At 43.9% G+C, this 18,151-nt stretch overlaps 1 protein-coding gene across 1 annotated transcript; it reads left to right on the top strand.

The window, feature by feature from the left end:
- Positions 1 to 952: 952 nt before the first annotated feature.
- On the top strand, positions 953 to 17,939 carry SNTN (sentan, cilia apical structure protein). The gene is made up of 4 exons (XM_059075802.2): positions 953 to 1,062; positions 3,032 to 3,066; positions 11,906 to 12,045; positions 17,781 to 17,939. Exons 1-4 carry the CDS (start codon positions 953 to 955, stop codon positions 17,937 to 17,939), a joined length of 444 nt encoding a protein of 147 aa, XP_058931785.1.
- Positions 17,940 to 18,151: the final 212 nt, after the last annotated feature.

Raw genomic sequence — 18,151 nt, 5'->3', positions numbered from 1 at the left:
TGCTTTTCTCTAAAGCATTATTCACACTGAAGCCAGAGTGACGTCTCCAGACTGTAAATCTAAGTTTATCAGCCTCCTTGCCTAAAACTCACAAATGGTTTCCTATTCTCTTGACATAAAGTGAAAATTCCCTGCCGTGGCCTCCTCCCAGGTCCTGTGTCGTCTAGTCAGCGTGCCTCCTCTTCATCCTCACCTGGAGCCTCCCTCCCCCTCAGCCTGTCTGGTCCAGCTATACCCCGATCACCACACTCCCTCCTGCCACTGGGTTTACCACAGGCTGTTCCATCTGCCTACAGCGTGGGTGCCTTGCCCTTGCACCTACTTCATTCCTTCCTACTCAGCCTCAAACATCGCCTCCCCAGGGATGTCCCCCTCACCTCCCTGACTGAGGGAGCATCCCCCTTGCACGGCATTGTCACAGGGGTGACCTCTTTTGTGATTACGTGATTAATATCAGTCTTGACCGCTAAGCTCCCTGGGATCAAAGTCCACGTCTGTGGGCTTCCCTGGTGGCGCAGTGGTTGGGAGTCCGCCTGCCGATGCAGGGGTCACGGGTTCATGCCCCGGTCCCGGAGGGTCCCACATGCCGTGGAGCGGCTGGGCCCGTGAGCCATGGCCGCTGAGCCTGCGCGTCCGGAGCCTGTGCTCCGCGGTGGGAGAGGCCACAGCGGTGAGAGGCCCGTGTACCACAAAAAAAAAAAAAAAAAAAAAAGTCCGCGTCTGAGCTTTCTCACTGTCGTGTACCCAGTACCTTGTACGGTGTCTGGCCCACAGCAGACACTCAAATATTTGTTGACTGCATGACTGGTTTAATGTCTGCCTGCAAATAACACTAGGGAAAGGCTCTTCTACAAGGGCCACTGTATAGTTGCCATGGAACGAATAACAATAGTAACAGTGGGCAAGTAACTGTCGCTGAGGAAGGGCCGACACACAACAAGCAGACCAGAGTATGTGTGGCTGTATGCACAGTACCCAGGACCAAGCACTCCACTTGGAAGGGGAGCCCAATCCTTCCGCAGTCGCAACATCTACTTTAGCACCTAGGACAATGCCCAGAAGGTCAGTGGCGCTTGGCTCTCCTTTATCGGGTTTCATTTAAGCTTGCAGGTCTATTTCCAGAGCTCATGGCTACAACTTGGTAGCCAAAATGGTGCCTGTTAACCCACCTCAATCCCGCTTTCAACTGAGTTGGAAAATGAAAGAGAACAAATTTGCAGCTTTGATTGCAAACTGAAAAAGTGACAAATTAACACAATGTCTTTGATTGCCTCTGGAAAAACATTTGTAAATCAAAATTGGTAATGCATTTAACGGTATGACATATTCTTTCAAATTATCCATGAGAGAGGGAAATGGTTTCGGATCATGCAAATGTGTGAAATTATGCCTAATAAATGAAAAATATTCTTCCTTACTTAATTCCCTTTAGGGGACCACTATAGTTCAAAAAACTTTTTGAACACTTGACGGGTGCCAGATATTCTGCTGGGCCAGGGGTAGGAGATATGGAGAATCTGCAGAACTCTTGCTGTCAAGGGCCTCACGCTCTGATGGAGGAGATCATGACCAAAGAAAATAACACGAGCCATGTTGCGAGTGCACGTCGTGTAAAGTGTACGTAGGATAGAGTGCACATCCTTTATCCTATGAAGGAGATAGTAAGGGTGCAGAGCTTTTTGAAAATTAGAAGTAGCTCATGGAGAAGACTGTAAAGGGTCCAAGATATCATAGAGTCCAGCTTCCTAACTTTACAAGTAAGAAAAATGAGGTCCCCAAAGTTCACGATCTCTTGACTAGTTAGTGCCAAACCAGATCTCGAGCCCAAAAGTTCCCTTTACAGAGCTGTCAAAGCTGTGACCAAGTTCTACTGTTCTTACTGGCTTTCTCCAAACCACTCCAGCCACTGGGGGGTTGAAGTATCAAGCAAATGTTGTTTGCTTTTTATAAGGGAGCATCAAGGTCCATCTCCCTGCCTCCCATCTGGTCCCTTTCCATTCTCCTTCGCATATATCAGGTGGAATAACTTCCCCAAATGCAGATCTGATCATGCCACCCCTTTCCTTCCCACTACCTTTAGTCTAACAACCTGGGTCCATCCTAAGGCTCACTCCAAGGGCTCTGGTTCTGACCCTTGACTGCAGCCTCCTCTTCCACCACTATCTCCTTCCCTTTCCATGTTCCAGCCACACTGTTTTTCCTCTGGTTCTTCAATCTTGCCATGCTTTCTCCCACTTCCAGGGCTCAGCACACACTGTTCCCTCTGCTTGGAACATTCTTCCTCCTTCTTCACCTAATGATTCATTTGATTGAGATAAAACACCACTACCCTGACCTGTAGACTGCGTTAGTCCTTCCCTGCCCTCTGTATTGAATCACGGGTTGAACATCTGCCTTCTGCACTAGACTCTAAGACCCAAGAGTGTGGGAACATCTCAATCATTCACTGATGTGTCCCCACGCCCTAGCACAGTACGTAGATTCTTAGGTAGGCTAAGCTGCTGGAACAAATAACACTTCAAATCCTCAGTCTTTTACAGAACAAGAAGTTATTATTTTTCTTTTTCATGTGACAGTTCAGAGTCAGGGTTCCAGGTTGGTGGCAGTTTTACTCCATGCCACCACGTAGGGACACAAGCTGATGTGGCTTGTGACTTCAAGATGTGACTTCCAAAGTACTCCTGATAATTTCTGTGTTAATTGGCTGGAAACAGGAAAGGGCACAGAAGAGGCTGCATAGAAGGCGACCACTTCTGCTCCTTCTCCATTCGAGGGCATTTGGTCATATGGTCACAAAAGGCTACGCAAAAGGCTAGGATATGTGGGCCAGCCATTGCCAAGTATTGTACTTCTTTACCATGTGACAAGGGGAGAAAGGATTTTGAAAGATAGATGGCAGCTCCACCAGAACGCTCAGGGCAGATTTACTGAAAATAAATTAATTTTTAAATCATTATATTGCTCTACTTTAGATGCTGATATCAATACCCAAACTCCCAGAATCATTATGTTTCTATCATTTTGTTGGCAGCATTTCAATATCCAAACAACTGGCTTCAATAAAAGGTAAGGCCTGGTGTGGCAGAGATGTATGTGTTTCTTCTCTACCCTGAGAGCATGCCAAGAGTTAAAAATAATAGGACACCAAAGAATGCCAACGATGTAAGAGAACTTGTAGATAAATCATCAAGCATTTATGATGTTCTTTTTATTCTTATTTTTACTTTTTTATAAATTTATTTATTTTTGGCTGTATTGGGTCTTTGTTGCTGCGCGCGGGCTTTCTCTAGTTGCAGCGAGCGGGGCTACTCTTCCTGGCGGTGTGCAGGCTTCTCATTGCGGTGGCTTCTCTTTGTTGTGGAGCAGAGGCTCTAGGCGCACGGGCTTCAGTAGTTGTGGCTTGTGAGCTGTAGAGCGCAGGCTCGCTACTTGTGGCGCACAGGCTTTGTTGCTCCACGGCACGTGGGATCTTCCCAGACCAGGGCTCAAACCCGTGTCCCTTGCATTGGCAGGCGGATTCTTCACCACTGCGCCACCAGGGAAGTCCCCGATGTTCTTTATAAACAATTGGGAATTGAGGTCCAGTGATAGGAATTAGCTCACCCAAATTTAAAGGCCCAGCTCGAATAGGAGCATGGATCCCTGACTCCTAATTCAGTGTTCATCCCACCATGGCCAGTTGGCCGTCCATGGGCAGGATCCTCAGTGTGTCCAGAGCAAGACCATCAGCATCTGACTCATAAACCTTCAGTGGGGGGCTTCCGTGGTGGCGCAGTGGTTGAGAGTCCGCCTGCCGACGCAGGGGACGCGGGTTCGTGCCCCGGTCCGGGAAGATCCCACATGCGCGGAGCGGCTGGGCCCGTGAACCATGGCCTCTGAGCCTGCGCTTCCGGAGCCTGTGCTCCGCAACGGGAGAGGCCACAGCAGTGAGAGGCCCGCATACCAAAAAAAAAAAAAAAAAAACCTTCAGTGGTATTCAGGATGCAATCAGTCCCCAACTGCCTCTGTTGATTGAGCAAAACATAGTGTGACAAACTCCCAAGGTGTAAACATTTGCCGTCAGCATTCCATTTTATAGGTAAAATATTTTTAGAGCCAACAATACTGTCATGGAAATAACAATATAAGAAAAAATATACTTGGATCATTATCCTATTCCAAAACATGTGGCTTCTTTATAGAGTAACAAGTACAGCTGGATTCTACTATATTGCAGTTATTTTTCCTCCTAGATGGCTGGTCTGTGTCTCCAGAGGAGATGCTTTATATTTCTATTTAAATAAATCTTCATCTTGGTGAGAATATTATTGTTACACTATGACAACACGAGAGACCTATGATTTCTGTTTCACAATGTCAGGCACTTTTGATGTCAATGACAAAATATCATGGCCATGACATGATAAATATCCATGACATTTCTCATATAACAGCAGCCCCCTCTGGGAGGATGAGGGGGGAGTGTAACTCTCTATCATCCACACTGCCCAGCAATATACAGACACACAGACACACACACACAGACACAGACACACACACACACACACACATACACACATCATTCCTGGCACCAGACTCCTTACAGTAGACAATTGGGCCACATTTATTCCCATGCCTTAAGAAAACACAGGATAAATATGGCTCATCTTTTGCCAGAATGTATTTTATTCAATGGTAATTTTCAGTGTTATTCACTGAAATCAAGCAGAGCTAGATCATGGAATAGAAGTCAGTACCAAGCCACATTTTCACTTCTGGCTGTTTGGGCTTATGCCCTTGATCTCTTGGGGGAGGTGGATAGAAATGGGTGTTGAGTACATATTTGCCTGTAGCATCCAAAGTAGTTTTATAGTGGAAAAGTTTGAAAAGCACTAGAGTATTGAGGAAACTATCGATCTAGCAAGAAAACAGAAGAGAGCTAATTTTTAGTTCTGCCGTGTGCGACTGATACATACTGGGAAAAACCACGTTTCTCCTATAGGTCTTCATTTCTTCGTTTGAAAAAATAACTAATATTAAGAAAAGTTCTAAAATGAGGTGATTCTGACACTTTGCTGTACTGAGGTTTGTGTTTCTACTACACTAAAGTGTTAGGAACTCACCAGATGAAAAGTTTCACATTTTAGGTTCCACTGTCCAGAGCAGGTGAGGAGAAAGAGGCAGGGGTTGTTCTCAAGTTCAAGTCAGCTCAGTTCAGCACACGTCTATGCTAAGGCCTACAACACGCCAGGGCCTGGGAATGAATGCAATGATAAATAAGATGCAGTGACTGCCCTCAGGGAACCTACAGTCTAGAGCTGCACTGTCCAATATGGTAGCCACTAGCCACCTGTGGATACGGAACAATTAAAATGTGGTTAGTTTGAATCGAATTGTGCTGCAAGTGTAAAATATGTGACAGATTTAAGAGACTTAGTAGAAAAGAGTGTAACATATCTGAGTAATTTGTTCATGTTGATCACATGCCAAAATGATATTTTGATAAATTGGGTTCAATAATATATTTCTAAAATAATTTTATCTGCATCATTTTACTTTTTTAATGTGGCTACTTAGAAAAATTTTCATTATAATTTGGGCTCGTATTACATTTCTTTTGGACAGCACTGATCTAGAAGGTAATTGAGACAGATAAACAGTGTTGCAGTCTGAAGGTTATGACAAGCTTATGTTTAGGAAAGTAGAGAAGCACAAAGGAGGGGCAGGTAGCCCTATCCCAGGGTTTGGGAAAGAATCCTGCAGGATACACTGCCTGAAAAACAAGCTCTAGAGGTAGCATGCATCACGGTGAGGAACCAGACTGACTGTGTGACCTTGAGCAAGCTACTTAACCTCTCTGTGCTTCAGTTTCCTCATCTATAAAGTGGAGATGATACTGGAACCCACCTCGGAGGACTGATGTAAGAAATGAGTCAAATCATATGCATCCCATAAAGAAGTGGCTGACATACAGAGCGTGGGCTCCATAATCGTCCATCACAATGCAAGCTCCAGGAACCAAGGAGTTGTTCTCTTAATATTGCTCTCTCCCCAGAACTAGGGCAAGGCCCGACAATAAGTACTTGCTGGGAGGACAGAGTGTGTAAGGAACTGCAGACAGTTTAGTATTATTAAAGCATAGAAAGTGAGGTAGGAGCTAGCAGGAAATGTGGACACGAAGTGCCTGGATTAACACCCCCCCACCCCCATTCCAAAGGCAAGAGAGGCCGTAAAAGACACCCAAGAAGAAACATCAATCCTTTGCATTTTTAATGGCACTTCGCCCTTTACAATATGCTTTCACATATTCGCCCACAACTCTGTGAGGCAGACAGAGCAGGAATTAGGAGGCAACACGCTGTGTTTATCAAGGGAAGAACCCAACCATAAAAAGAGGAAACCACAAAACGCCTCACAAAGTCTCATCAGTATTGGTAGGATAAATGGAGCTCGTTTTTATCTTTTATTTTAAATTTTTTTCTAGTTCGGTTTTTACCACGAGCATATGTTATTTTATGGCCAGGGAAAATTCATGCTGTGTTAAAGTGAATGGAGGAGAAGGAAGAGAAGTGGGCTAGTCCAGATGGAGTCCCCATTTAGAGAGCAGTCAGACCTGAACTTCATCAGAGGACTGGGAAACGTCTGGTTCCGCAGCCTCCATGGAGATGCTCTTAGAAGGAGTTATTCCAAAGTGGCAGATCTTTCTATGGCCTTTGAAGGCAGACAGACTTTCGAATCTTTCCTCTGCCACCCGAGAGCAACGTGACCTTAAGATTCTTTATCTCTCCATGTGTCGGTTTCCAATATGTAAAACAGAGACACAAATAGTACCTACCTTTCTGGGTTTGTGAAGCATTAAATAAGCTTATGTTTGAAAGGCATCTGGCACATAGTAAGCAAGAAAAGGTGTCTATCATTACTTGCAAGCTCACTCACAGCTTGGAAGCTTGGAAGTTCCTTTCCAGAAGGGCACAGCCAGGAGAGGAAGAGGTTACTATCCCCCATGAGAAGTCTCAGACCCAGTAGAACCCATACGAAAGCCCTTTCTAGTTATTCTGGGTTATGAATAAATAAATCAACTGGTAAAAGTTACAGAAGGGATATTTACCTCCGAAGGAATTAAGGTGTTTCTTCTAAGCACTTTGCTTCTTAAAAACAAGACTATTGGGCTTCCCTGGTGGCGCAGTGGTTGAGAATCCGCCTGCCGATGCAGGGGACACGGGTTCGTGCCCCGGTCCGGGAAGATCCCACATGCCGCAGAGCGGCTGGGCCCGTGAGCCATGGCCGCTGAGCCTGCGCGTCCGGAGCCTGCGCTCCGCAACGGGAGAGGCCACAGCAGTGAGAGGCCCGCGTACCACAAAAAAAAAAAAAAAAAAAAAAAAAAAACAAGACTATTTATAAACAGAGTTTATTCTTTAGCCACTTAAATGCCAAGTTACCGCCATACAGCTCCTCAGTACCTCAGCCCCACCTCCCAGGAAAGGGAGACATGAGCTAAAAGAAATATGCCATCTCCTTGTTTTTGATGAGCAGGAAAATCTTGGGTAATTGAGGAAAAATCCCAATTTTACTTTATTTTTATTTTTTAATTTATTTATTTTATTTATTTATTTGTGGCTGCGTTGGGTCTTTGTTGTTGCACGTGGGCTTTCTCTAGTTGCGGCGAGCGGGGGCTACTCTTCGTTGCGGCGCGCAGGCCTCTCATTGCGGTGGCTTCTCTTGTTACGGAGCGTGGGCTCTAGGCGCACAGGCTCAGTAGTTGTGGCACACGGGCTTAGTTGCTCCGCGGCATGTGGGATCTTCCCGGATCAGGGCTCGAACCCGTGTCCCCTGCGCTGGCAGGCAGACTTCCAACCACTGTACCACCAGGGAAGCCAAAAATTCCCAATGTTTAATGTGGGTTTCAGGATGTGGCAGAAGTGAAGGGAAGAGGTGGATAAGGATAGGAGGGGAAAGAGCTAAAAATTGAATGCAAAGAAGCAGGGAACTTTCTGAGCCTGGGGTAGTAGTCTAGATGGAGGGCCAGCCACTGGACTAGCAGACAGAAGCCACAGGTCAGGGTGAGACTAAGGATCAGAAACCAAAGAGGAAATCAAGGAGTAAGAAGCTAAGGGTACAGATTCTGCAGACATTGATTTGACAGGTATTTGTGAAGCATCTCCTAGATCCTAGGCACTGTGCTAAGTGCTGAAGTTTCCACAGACGAGAAGACAGGCAAAACTTTCCTATCTTCATAAGGCTTTGTTTTCAACATGGATTCAAATTCAAGCTCTGCCACTTATTAATGTGTCCTCAGCAAGATCCTATCCCTTCTTCATCTATAGAATGGTATAATCATAGAGAGACGTACTGTGTTCATGGGTTGGAAGAGTCAACATAGTAGATATCAGTTCTCCTCAAGTTGCTCTCTAAGTTTAATGAAATATCACAAAATTCAAGTTCTTTTTTAAAAAAAAACAAACTTATTCTAAACTTTATGTGGGAAAGGGACTAAAATAGTCAAAACTGTAAACATCTCAAATATCCTTTGGTGGTGAATGTAATACATTCATATCATGGAATCCTACTCAATGAAAAGGAAAATACCATCAATACATGCAACAACTTGGATAAAACACAAGGGCGGGGCTTCCCTGGTGGTGAAATGGCTAAGAATCCACCTGCCAATGCAGGGGACATGGGTTCGAGCCCTGGTCCAGGAAGATCCCACATGCTGCGGAGCAACTAAGCCCGTGCGCCACAACTACTAAGCCTGTGTGTCCAAACTACTGAAGCCCACGCACCTAGAGCCCGTGCTCCACAGCGAGAGAAGCCACGACAATGAGAAACCCGCCCACTGCAATGAAGAGTAGCTCTGCTCGCTGCAACTAGAGAAAACCTGCTCGCAGCAACGGAGACCCAACACAGTCAAAAATCAAATAAATAAATAAATAAATTTATTTTTTTTAAATGCAAGGGAAACACAACATTGTAAAGCAACTATACCCCAATAAAAAAAATAAAAACAGGGCTTCCCTGGTGGCGCAGTGGTTGAGAGTCCGCCTGCCGATGCAGGAGACACGGGTTCGTGCCCCGGTCCGGGAGGATCCCACATGCCGCGGAGCGGCTGAGCCCGTGAGCCATGGCCGCTGGGCCTGCGCGTCCGGAGCCTGTGCTCCGCAGCGGGAGAGGCCACAGCAGTGAGAGGCCCGCATACCGAAAAAAAAAAAAAATAAAAAAAAAAATAAAAAATAAAAACAGAAAAAAACTCAAGGAAATGATACTGAGATTAAAAGGCCATCCTCAGAGAACTTCTGTATGATTCCATTCACAGAACATTTGTTGTTTCATAACATATGAAGATGGAGAACAGATTAGTGATTGCCAGGGGTTAGGGATGGGGGAGGGGGCAGGTAGAAAGATTGGCTGTAACTATAAAGCGTTACTATGAGAGAATCTTGTGTTGGTGGTACAGTTCTGTACATTGACTGTGCTGATAGTTACACAAAGGTGCACATTTGGTAACATTGCCTAGAACTACACACACACACACACACACACACACACACACAGGATGAGTGCATATGTAACTGGTAAAATCTGAACAAACTGTGGATTGTATCAATGTCAGTTTCTTACTTTGGATGTTGTACTGTAATTATGCAAGATGTTTCTTGGGGGAACCAGTGTGGGAGATTGCTTTTGCATATTTATTGGCAATTTCCCCTAAATTTATAATCATATCAAAATAAAAAGTTTAAAAACACAATAAAAATTTAAATGGTATAATAATCCCTATGGTGGTTATGAGAAGTAAATATACAATTTATTAAAGTGTCTGGCACACAATAGATGCACAATAAATGGGAGCTCCAACTTCCTATTCCAACCAGATTGCTGTTTACACACATGTCCTTGACTTGCTCTAGCTTGGAGCAAATAAGTGGGTACTCTTGAGTGAGGGGCAAAAAAGAGTTATCCATTTACAGGACCAGGAAGTCTGAATGCCTCAAGCTTTGGCCTAATTGTGGGTGAAATGACACGGGGCGATGGAGAGGACACACATTTCCTCATGCAAGAGAGAGAGAGGCCAACACATTGATTAGAATGCTTTGGCAGATGTTTATATACACAATTTACCATTTAGTTGGAGTCCTGTTCAGAGATACAGTAAAAACTGAGAAGGTCTACAGTTGTTTTCCCTTCATCCATTCCTCTTAACTCTTGTCATTCCATCTAACTTTTTTTAAAATTTTTATTTTATATTGGGGTATAGTTGATTAACCATGTTGTGTATTGAACTTTAATTTTAAAAAAGAAACTAAATGCTTAAAATCTTTTAATGCCTTCTCTGTACATGTGATGGAAAATCCTGATTCCTTTCCACAACCTAGGAGCCCTGCATGGTCTAGTCCCTGCCAACCTTTCTAATGAAACACCCTTTCAGCTTCTAGACTCCAGCCAGAACTGTCTCCTTTCATCTCCTCCAATGTGCCAGGCTCCCGATCTGAGCCTTCACATATGCTGTCCCTGAGCCTGGAACACTCAACACAACCCTAATCCCAGGCTGACTCACCCCACCCTTTAGATGGCAGGTCCTTCCCACCGTATTGGTTTTAGCTTAAATATTAATCTACTTATATAATAGATGCCGCCAAGACAACCTATCTCAGTACTTTTCCTCTGAGACCCACTCTGTAGTTTTCTATTTCTTCTGTTTCTACACCTTCTTTGCCTCATACAAGTTGCAGATATGCATAATATATGTATATATGGAGAAATAAATAATTCTCAAATATGTATAAAACAAATATATGTACACACACATATCCTCTTTATTATTATTTATTACCCCACTAGATTGTAATACAGATGAGGGCAGAGGCCACATCTGGTTGTGTCACTTCTATGTGCTGAACAGCTCAGAAAGTACCAGAAACACAGTAAGTGCTCGATACAAAAGTCACAAATATCTGACTGATCATCTTTCTTTGAATCCATGATTGTTGCACTTTACCTGGGCAGAAAGCTGTTGGATTTTGTTTTCTCTTCTTCCTATTCATTCATTCAACAACATTTACTGGCACCTGCTACATAGCAGCCATTTGTGCTGGTCACTGGGAAAATAGTGATAAAAACAGCTATGATCTCTGGCCTCATGGAGCTTGTATTCTAGTTAGAGAGAAAGACGATTAAACATGCAATAACTGTAAAGCAGGAAAAGTTCTATAATAGGGGATATATTGGGGACTGAGAGAACAGAGAGGATAAGAATTTTCTTCACTGTCCTTCGTGCACTTCTCAGAGTTCACTATATGCTACCCACTGGAAGGGACTGAGCTAGTACCATGCTTTCAAGGAGTTTAAATCAGAGAAACCAGCTAGATCACTGTGATTGAGGCCATGATTCAAAGAGATCCCTTGTCTATCATGATATCAAAGGACTTGTCCTGGATATCATTCTCCTTTATCACACTGGCATGTGGTGATGCTCTGTCAGAGACAGAATATAAACTCCACAAGAGCGGAACTTTGTCTTGTCTTATTCAGTGAGGTATCCTTAATGTCAGGGACTGAGCCAAGCACACGGTAGATGCTCTATAAATATTTGTTGAATAACTGAATGAAATTACACATCGGAAGACCAAGGCTTAGAGAGGTCAGGTGTTTTCCCAAGGTCACAGGGGAAGAGGGTGATAAATCTCATCGTAATTCTACTAATTCTAATTGCTACTGAGGGACTTTTGTTCTCCATGGTTTAAAGATCAAGGATCAGACACCCCCATGTCCCACTCCCAGATAGGTGGCAAAGAGCCCAAGGCCAAGATCACGTTGACACAAACCTTCCAGCCCTGTTCCCTAAGTTCCCCTGGAAGGTAGAGCCTCGTGTCTGGGGAAGGGTCATTTCTAACCTAAGCTACACAGTTGTACATTTCTTCTCTCACAGCTCTACGCAAGGGTTCAGATCTGGAAAAAGCCATCGCCACTGCCGCTATGATTTTCAGAAACTTTTCTGACCCTGATGGCAAACTTGGGAAAGCTACTGCCAAAAATCTACTGCAAACCCAATTCAGGAATTTCACAAAGGTAAGAGAACTAACAGGTACCAAGAAACAGGGGGCCACGCCATAATGGCTGGCCCAAAGAGTCAACAACTCCAGCTCAAAGGCACCATGATGTTGCTTCATTCCACAAATGTTTATTGGACACCTACCCTATGCCAGGAAGTGAGCTGTGCACTGGGGTTAATGCAGTGAACAAGCTAACCATCCAGCAGAGTAGAGAGATGTGCTGAAAAAGTAGTTAGAAATAGTCAGAGGACCGTGAAAGAGTAGAACACGCAGTGAGAGGATAAAACAGAGGGACCATCTTGGGCTTGGTGGTCAAAAAAGAGCTCCTGGGAAATTAAGGTATAGCTAAGATCTGAAGAACGAGACCAAGAGTGAGCAGGGACCGGGGGCGGGGTGCATGCGGGATGAGAATGGTGGCATTCCCAGCAGAGGATTTGGCATAAAGCATGTCAAAGACCTACGAGGGCCAGTAAGTACTGGTGAGAAGGGGGAGGGAGTAGGAAGCCGTGGAAGAGGAGGCCGGGGAGGTGAAGAGAAGCCACTTCTTACAGAGGCATAGCGTGAGGGCAGGAGGAAGCCAGGGAAGTTTCTAAATCCAGGTCGAAGAATTTACACCAGCTACAGGAGGAGATGAGACTCTGGTTGGGACGGGGAGTAAAACGAAGAAGAGGGGGAACAGTGGGGAAGGAATCCAAACAAAAGATGTTGGTTTGGACTAAGGTGGCAAATATGGGAGACATCTGGAAGGTGGAATGGGCGGGGTCTGATAACCATGAAGGCTGAAGAGCAAGGGGGACGAATAATGATACCTCAGTTCTGACTGTGGGAAGAAGTGGGTGGTGGCCCCATTTCCAGAGAAGAGGGAAGCTGGAGAATGAGCAGATCTGAGGTAGGGGCAGCTGATGAGTTCTGTTAGCACGTGTCAAGGTTAAGGTGTCCTTGAAACTGTCAAGTGGAGAAACTCGGACAACAACGGGATATGTGAGCAGGAAGGTCAGAATAGAGATCTCTAACAGTGAGAGTGAACAATATGAAAATGGTTACTGAACACAAGGGGGTGACCTAAATCATCTACAGGCATCTTTCTCAAACCTCAGCCACCTGAACACCATCTTCAGTATTTTTCCCCTCTCTGCCTATAGCCTGTATTATAATTTACTTAGAACTTGTTAAGAGAACGCTCCACTTAAATGAAATTATTTTGTAAGGAGCCTTGCTCACCATTTTAAATGTAAATTCAGTGGGTAAAAGGGGAAGGTAGTAAAAAAATATAGATGACTGTTCATTCTTATTTAATATTTATTCTCGCATCACCTAAAATTGTGTTACATTCTACCAGCAGTACATGTTCAAACTTTGGAAAATACTAGCTTAGGGAAAATGCATAAGAAAAAAGGAGGGCCTCACACAGAATCTAAACCACCAACATTTCATGGTAGATTGAGCAAGAAAAAACTTAAAAGTAAACAGTCTCTCAGGTTCTATGTGTATTCTGAGACGTTTAAAAGAGAAGCATTATAGTTCCTTTAAGATATAAATATATATGGTTTTAGCATACCACAGTTATATAAGGTGCCACCCACTGGGGGAAGCTGGGTCAAGGGTACAATTTCCCGTGAATCTATGATTGTTTCAAAAGAGTGTGTGTGAAATCGGCTTTTTTTTTTTTTTAATTCCACAAGTAAGTGATTTTTTTAATAGCCTGTTTCATAGAAACAGTGAATAGATTGGTGGTTGCCAGGAGCTAGGGGGAGGGGAAAGTGGCATGGTAGAGGTCAGAGGGTGCAAATTTCCAATTTTAAGAAGAATAAGTTCTGAGGCTTTATTGCACAGCATGGTGACTATAGTTAGTCATACGGTACTGCATGCTTGAAGGTCAGTGAGGTAGAACTTGAGCATTCTCCCCCCACACATGCACACACACACACACAAGTTAACTCTGTGAGGTGGTGGATGTGTTAATTATCTTGATCTTGGTAATCATTCCACAACACATGTGTATTAAACCATCACACTGTACACTCTAAATATATACAATTATATTTCTCAATTATTCCATAATAAAGTTGAAAAGGAGTGTATGCAGCAAGATCTTTTTTGACCCACCTCCTAGAGAAATGGAAATAAAAACAAAAATAAACAAATGGGACCTAATGAAACTTAAAAGCTTTCGCACAGGGCTTTCCTGGTGGCGCAGTGGTTGAGAGTCCGCCTGCCGATGCAGGGGACACGGGTTCGTGCCCTGGTCCAGAAAGATCCCACATGCTGCGGAGCGGCTGGGCCCGTGAGCCATGGCCACTGAGCCTGCGCGTTCAGAGCCTGTGCTTCGCAACGGGAGAGGCCACAACAGTGAGAGGCCCGCGTACCGAAAAAAAAAAAAAAAAAAAAAAGCTTTCGCACAGCAAAGGAAACCATATACAAGACGAAAAGACAACCCTCAGAATGGGAGAAAATATTTGCAAATGAAGCAACGGACAAAGGATTAATCTCCAAAATTGATAAGCAGCTTATGCAGCTCAATATAAAAAACAAACAACCCAATCCAAAAATGGGCAGAAGACCTAAATAGACATTTCTCCAAAGAAGATATACAGATTGCCAACAAACACAGGAAAGGATGTTCAACATCACTAATCGTCAGAGAAATGCAAATCAAAACTGCAATGAGGTATCACCTCACACCAGTCAGAGTGGCCATCGTCAAAAAATCTACAAACAATAAATGCTGGAGAGGGTGTGGAGAAAAGGGAGCCCTCTTGCACTGTTGGTGGGAATATAAATTGATACAGCCACTATGGAGAACAGGATGGAGGTTCCTTAAAAAACTAAAAATAGAACTGCCATATGACCCAGCAATCCCACTACTGGGCATATACCCTGAGAAAACCATAATTCAAAAAGAGTCATGTACCACAATGTTCACTGCAGCTCTATTTACAATAGCCAGGACATGGAAGCAACCTACGTGTCCATCAACAGTTGAATGGATAAAGAAGATGTGGCACATATATACAATGGAATATTAGTCAGCCATAAAAAGAAATGAAACTGAGTTATTTGTAATGAGGTGGATAGACTTAGAGACTGTCATATAGAGTGAAGTAAGTCAGAAGGAGAAAAATGAATACCGTATGCTAACACATATATATGGAATCTAAAAAAAAAAAAGGTTCCGAAGAACATAGGGGCAGGAAAGGAATAAAGACGCAGATGTAGAGAATGGACTTGAGGATATGGGGAGGGGGAAGGGTAAGCTGGGACCAAGTGAGAGAGTGGCATGGACATATATAAACTACCAAACATAAAACAGCTAGTGGGAAGCAGGCGCATAGCACAGGGAGATCAGCTTGGTGCTTTGTGACCACCTAGAGGGGTGGGATAGGGAGGGTGGGAGGGAGATGCAAGAAGGAGGAGATATGGGGATATATGTATATGTATAGCTGATTCACTTTGTTATACAGCAGCAACTAACACACCATTGTAAAGCAATTATACTCCAATAAAGAAGTTTAAAAATTAATTAATTAAAATAAATATTTTAAAAAGGTAGTGTGTGCGTGTGTGTGTGTGTCTGTGAGTATGAAAGAGAGAGAGAGAGAAAGAGACAGAGTAGTACAGTGTGAGACACAGAAAAATGACTGGAAAAAAATGTTAATAATAGTAAGCTATCTTTGGGTAATGGGGTAAAGGGTTATTTTTACAGGCTCCTATTTTTTCTAAACGTCCAATATTAAACACATATCATTTTTGAAATATTTTTTTTAAGAAAAGCTATTTTTTCAGCCAGAAACATCAGGCAGAATTAGACAAGAGATCCAAAGTTCTGGGGAGTCTTTACAGAGAGGGTGGGAGAACAAATCCTATATCACCGGCTTACATCAGAGGCTGAAAGAAATGACAGATCCTAGAGAGAAAAAGAATGTTGCGTGTAGCTGGCAAAACCTCAGTGAGCTTTTAACAAGTATGAAAATGAGGACCTAGGAGATGGATCATCCTGATGTGATTAACCATCCCTCTGAGAACATCAGAGGAAAAGAATTAAAACCGAAGTCACCAGGAAAGACACCTTCAGCCTCGTGTCCCTCGGTGTAGGCTAAACCCGGGAAAGGCAGCTGTTCTGGGATCTCTAGCAGCAGACTCAGCCAGACCACGGGGCAGTCCCGCCCTCTCCTCCAGATGAGAGCAGAGACTGATTTCAGGGGACTTGAGGGGACTGCTCAACCCTGGCATACTCAGTCTCAGTGGTGATAACTTCCCTCCACTGAGCAGACACGTAGCGTCATGTCAGAATGCTGTCTTGGGCGACTTCCCTGGTGGTCCAGTGGGTAAGACTCCACGATCCCACTGCAGGGGGCCCAGGTTCCATCCCTGCTCGGGGAACTAGATCCCGCATGCGTGCTGCAACGAAGTCCGCGTGCCACAACTAAGAGCTGGCGCAGCAAAAATAAATTAAATTAATTAATTAGTTAAAAAAGAATGCTGTCTTGGACCAACCACCCAGCTCTGCCCCGTGAGAGTCCCTCAGGCAGGTACAGCGTAAGAGTCTCAATCGCTAACTGGGCTTTCTCCTAAATCCTCACACAGGGTTCTCTGGTAAACTGAGCCAAACCTTCTGGCTGAGGCCTGAGTCTGAAAGGAATATGTCCTTTCTCATAAGCCTGAACATAATTTAGGGTATCTGACTTAACCCTCTATAGCCAGTCAGAGAGAGTAAAACCACTGCTAAGAAGATAAAAAGCAAGATGGTGGGTCAGGCCCCAAGAAGTCTGGAACTCCGCCAGCTCCGTGGTGTTAAAATATGCAGCAAAAAGAGGAGGGAGACCTCCAGCCATCTCTGACCTTTGAGCAAACAGAGTGCTTTACGCTCGTAAAGGGCTTCTCTCTCTGTCTTATCTCCAGCTCTTCATGGAGGGAGACAGACACAGGTCCTTTCACCCTCACTGGTAGGTGTGACCTCTTGAGGAACAGCCTAGAGAAACATGAAAGGTCCAAGCCTGTAAGAGGGATGCATTATCACTCCTAAAGTGCCTTAGTCATTGCTGCGATGGGTTTTTTTGCAGCCAGCACATGGATGAGTGTTTGGGGTTCAACTAAATGCAGTGAATCAAATGACCTTAACGTTTTGGGTGCACTTAGGGAGATATTTCACGAGCTGTGGCTGGAACTGAAAATCCCCTCCATTTAGGTGTTTTCACGTGTTTTCCCTCACCCTGGTGCTGAGGACTATGAGCTTCGGTTTGATTCGTGATCAAACTTAGGGCTGAACAATCTTCCACAGCACATATTTTCTTTTAGCATATTTTCTTCCGGATTTCTGGATAATCTTATGCTCAGTGGAGCACACAGTGGACACCTCCAATAACAAAGCGACTGTACGCTGAAACCATAACAGTATCTGTATCTGTAGAGAAGTAGGATAACAGTTGAGTGTGGGCTCCAGAATCAGGTAGCCCATGCGCTGAATCCTGGTTCCACACTCATAGCTGCCTAGCTTGGGGCAAATCACTTCATTCTCACTGCGTCTATGGCCATTGCCTCTGTAGGGTGGGAAAATAATAGTTCATATTCAATAAGGTCTCTGTGAGCACTCAGTGAGATAACCCATGAAAATATTTAATGCACTGTTCAACCAGCAGCACTGGTAGCAACTTGACATGTTGTTAATAACATGTTTACTGTTGCGTGTTATCTGTAAAACCGAGGTGGCATGATGAATTCGGTGTTTTTGCTTTTTCTTCTTTATCCTTACAGGGACAAGAATCCAAACCAAGATACAAAGACCTCCTTTCTGAGCTCGACGAACATACAGAAAGTAAGCTGGATTTTGAGGATTTCATGATCTTACTGTTAAGCATCACTGTAATGTCAGATTTGTTACAAAATATATGGAGAGTAAAAATTATGCAATAAACAGCTTTAAATATATAGTTAGACAAATTAATGGCAAAAGACAGTATTAAATTCTTGAAATGTTTTTCATTTTATTTTTAATGAATTGAAGGTACTGATCATGCACCTGGGTTTGCCTAGGATGGTTCTGATTGCTAATATTCAGACCCAGTGTAACTAAAAAGTCTATGCATACTCTTCAAAAATGTTTAAATCATATAGTCTCTGGTGCT

Source organism: Kogia breviceps, chromosome 10 (genome assembly GCF_026419965.1).
Source record: "Kogia breviceps isolate mKogBre1 chromosome 10, mKogBre1 haplotype 1, whole genome shotgun sequence".
Lineage (NCBI taxonomy): Eukaryota > Metazoa > Chordata > Mammalia > Artiodactyla > Physeteridae > Kogia > Kogia breviceps.
The sequence above is the reverse complement of the archived record's forward strand: the minus strand, read 5'-3'. Positions and strand labels throughout refer to the sequence as shown.

Excerpts from the sequence above, each read along its gene's own strand:
- SNTN (XM_059075802.2), top strand. The coding sequence starts at position 953 with ATGTGTGGCTGTATGCACAGTACCCAGGACCAAGCACTCCACTTGGAA. Across the intron at positions 1,063-3,031 it reads CCTAGGACAATGCCCAGAAG|CATTTCAATATCCAAACAAC; the intron begins GTCAGTGGCGCT and ends TTTTGTTGGCAG. Across the intron at positions 12,046-17,780 it reads AATTCAGGAATTTCACAAAG|GGACAAGAATCCAAACCAAG; the intron begins GTAAGAGAACTA and ends TTATCCTTACAG.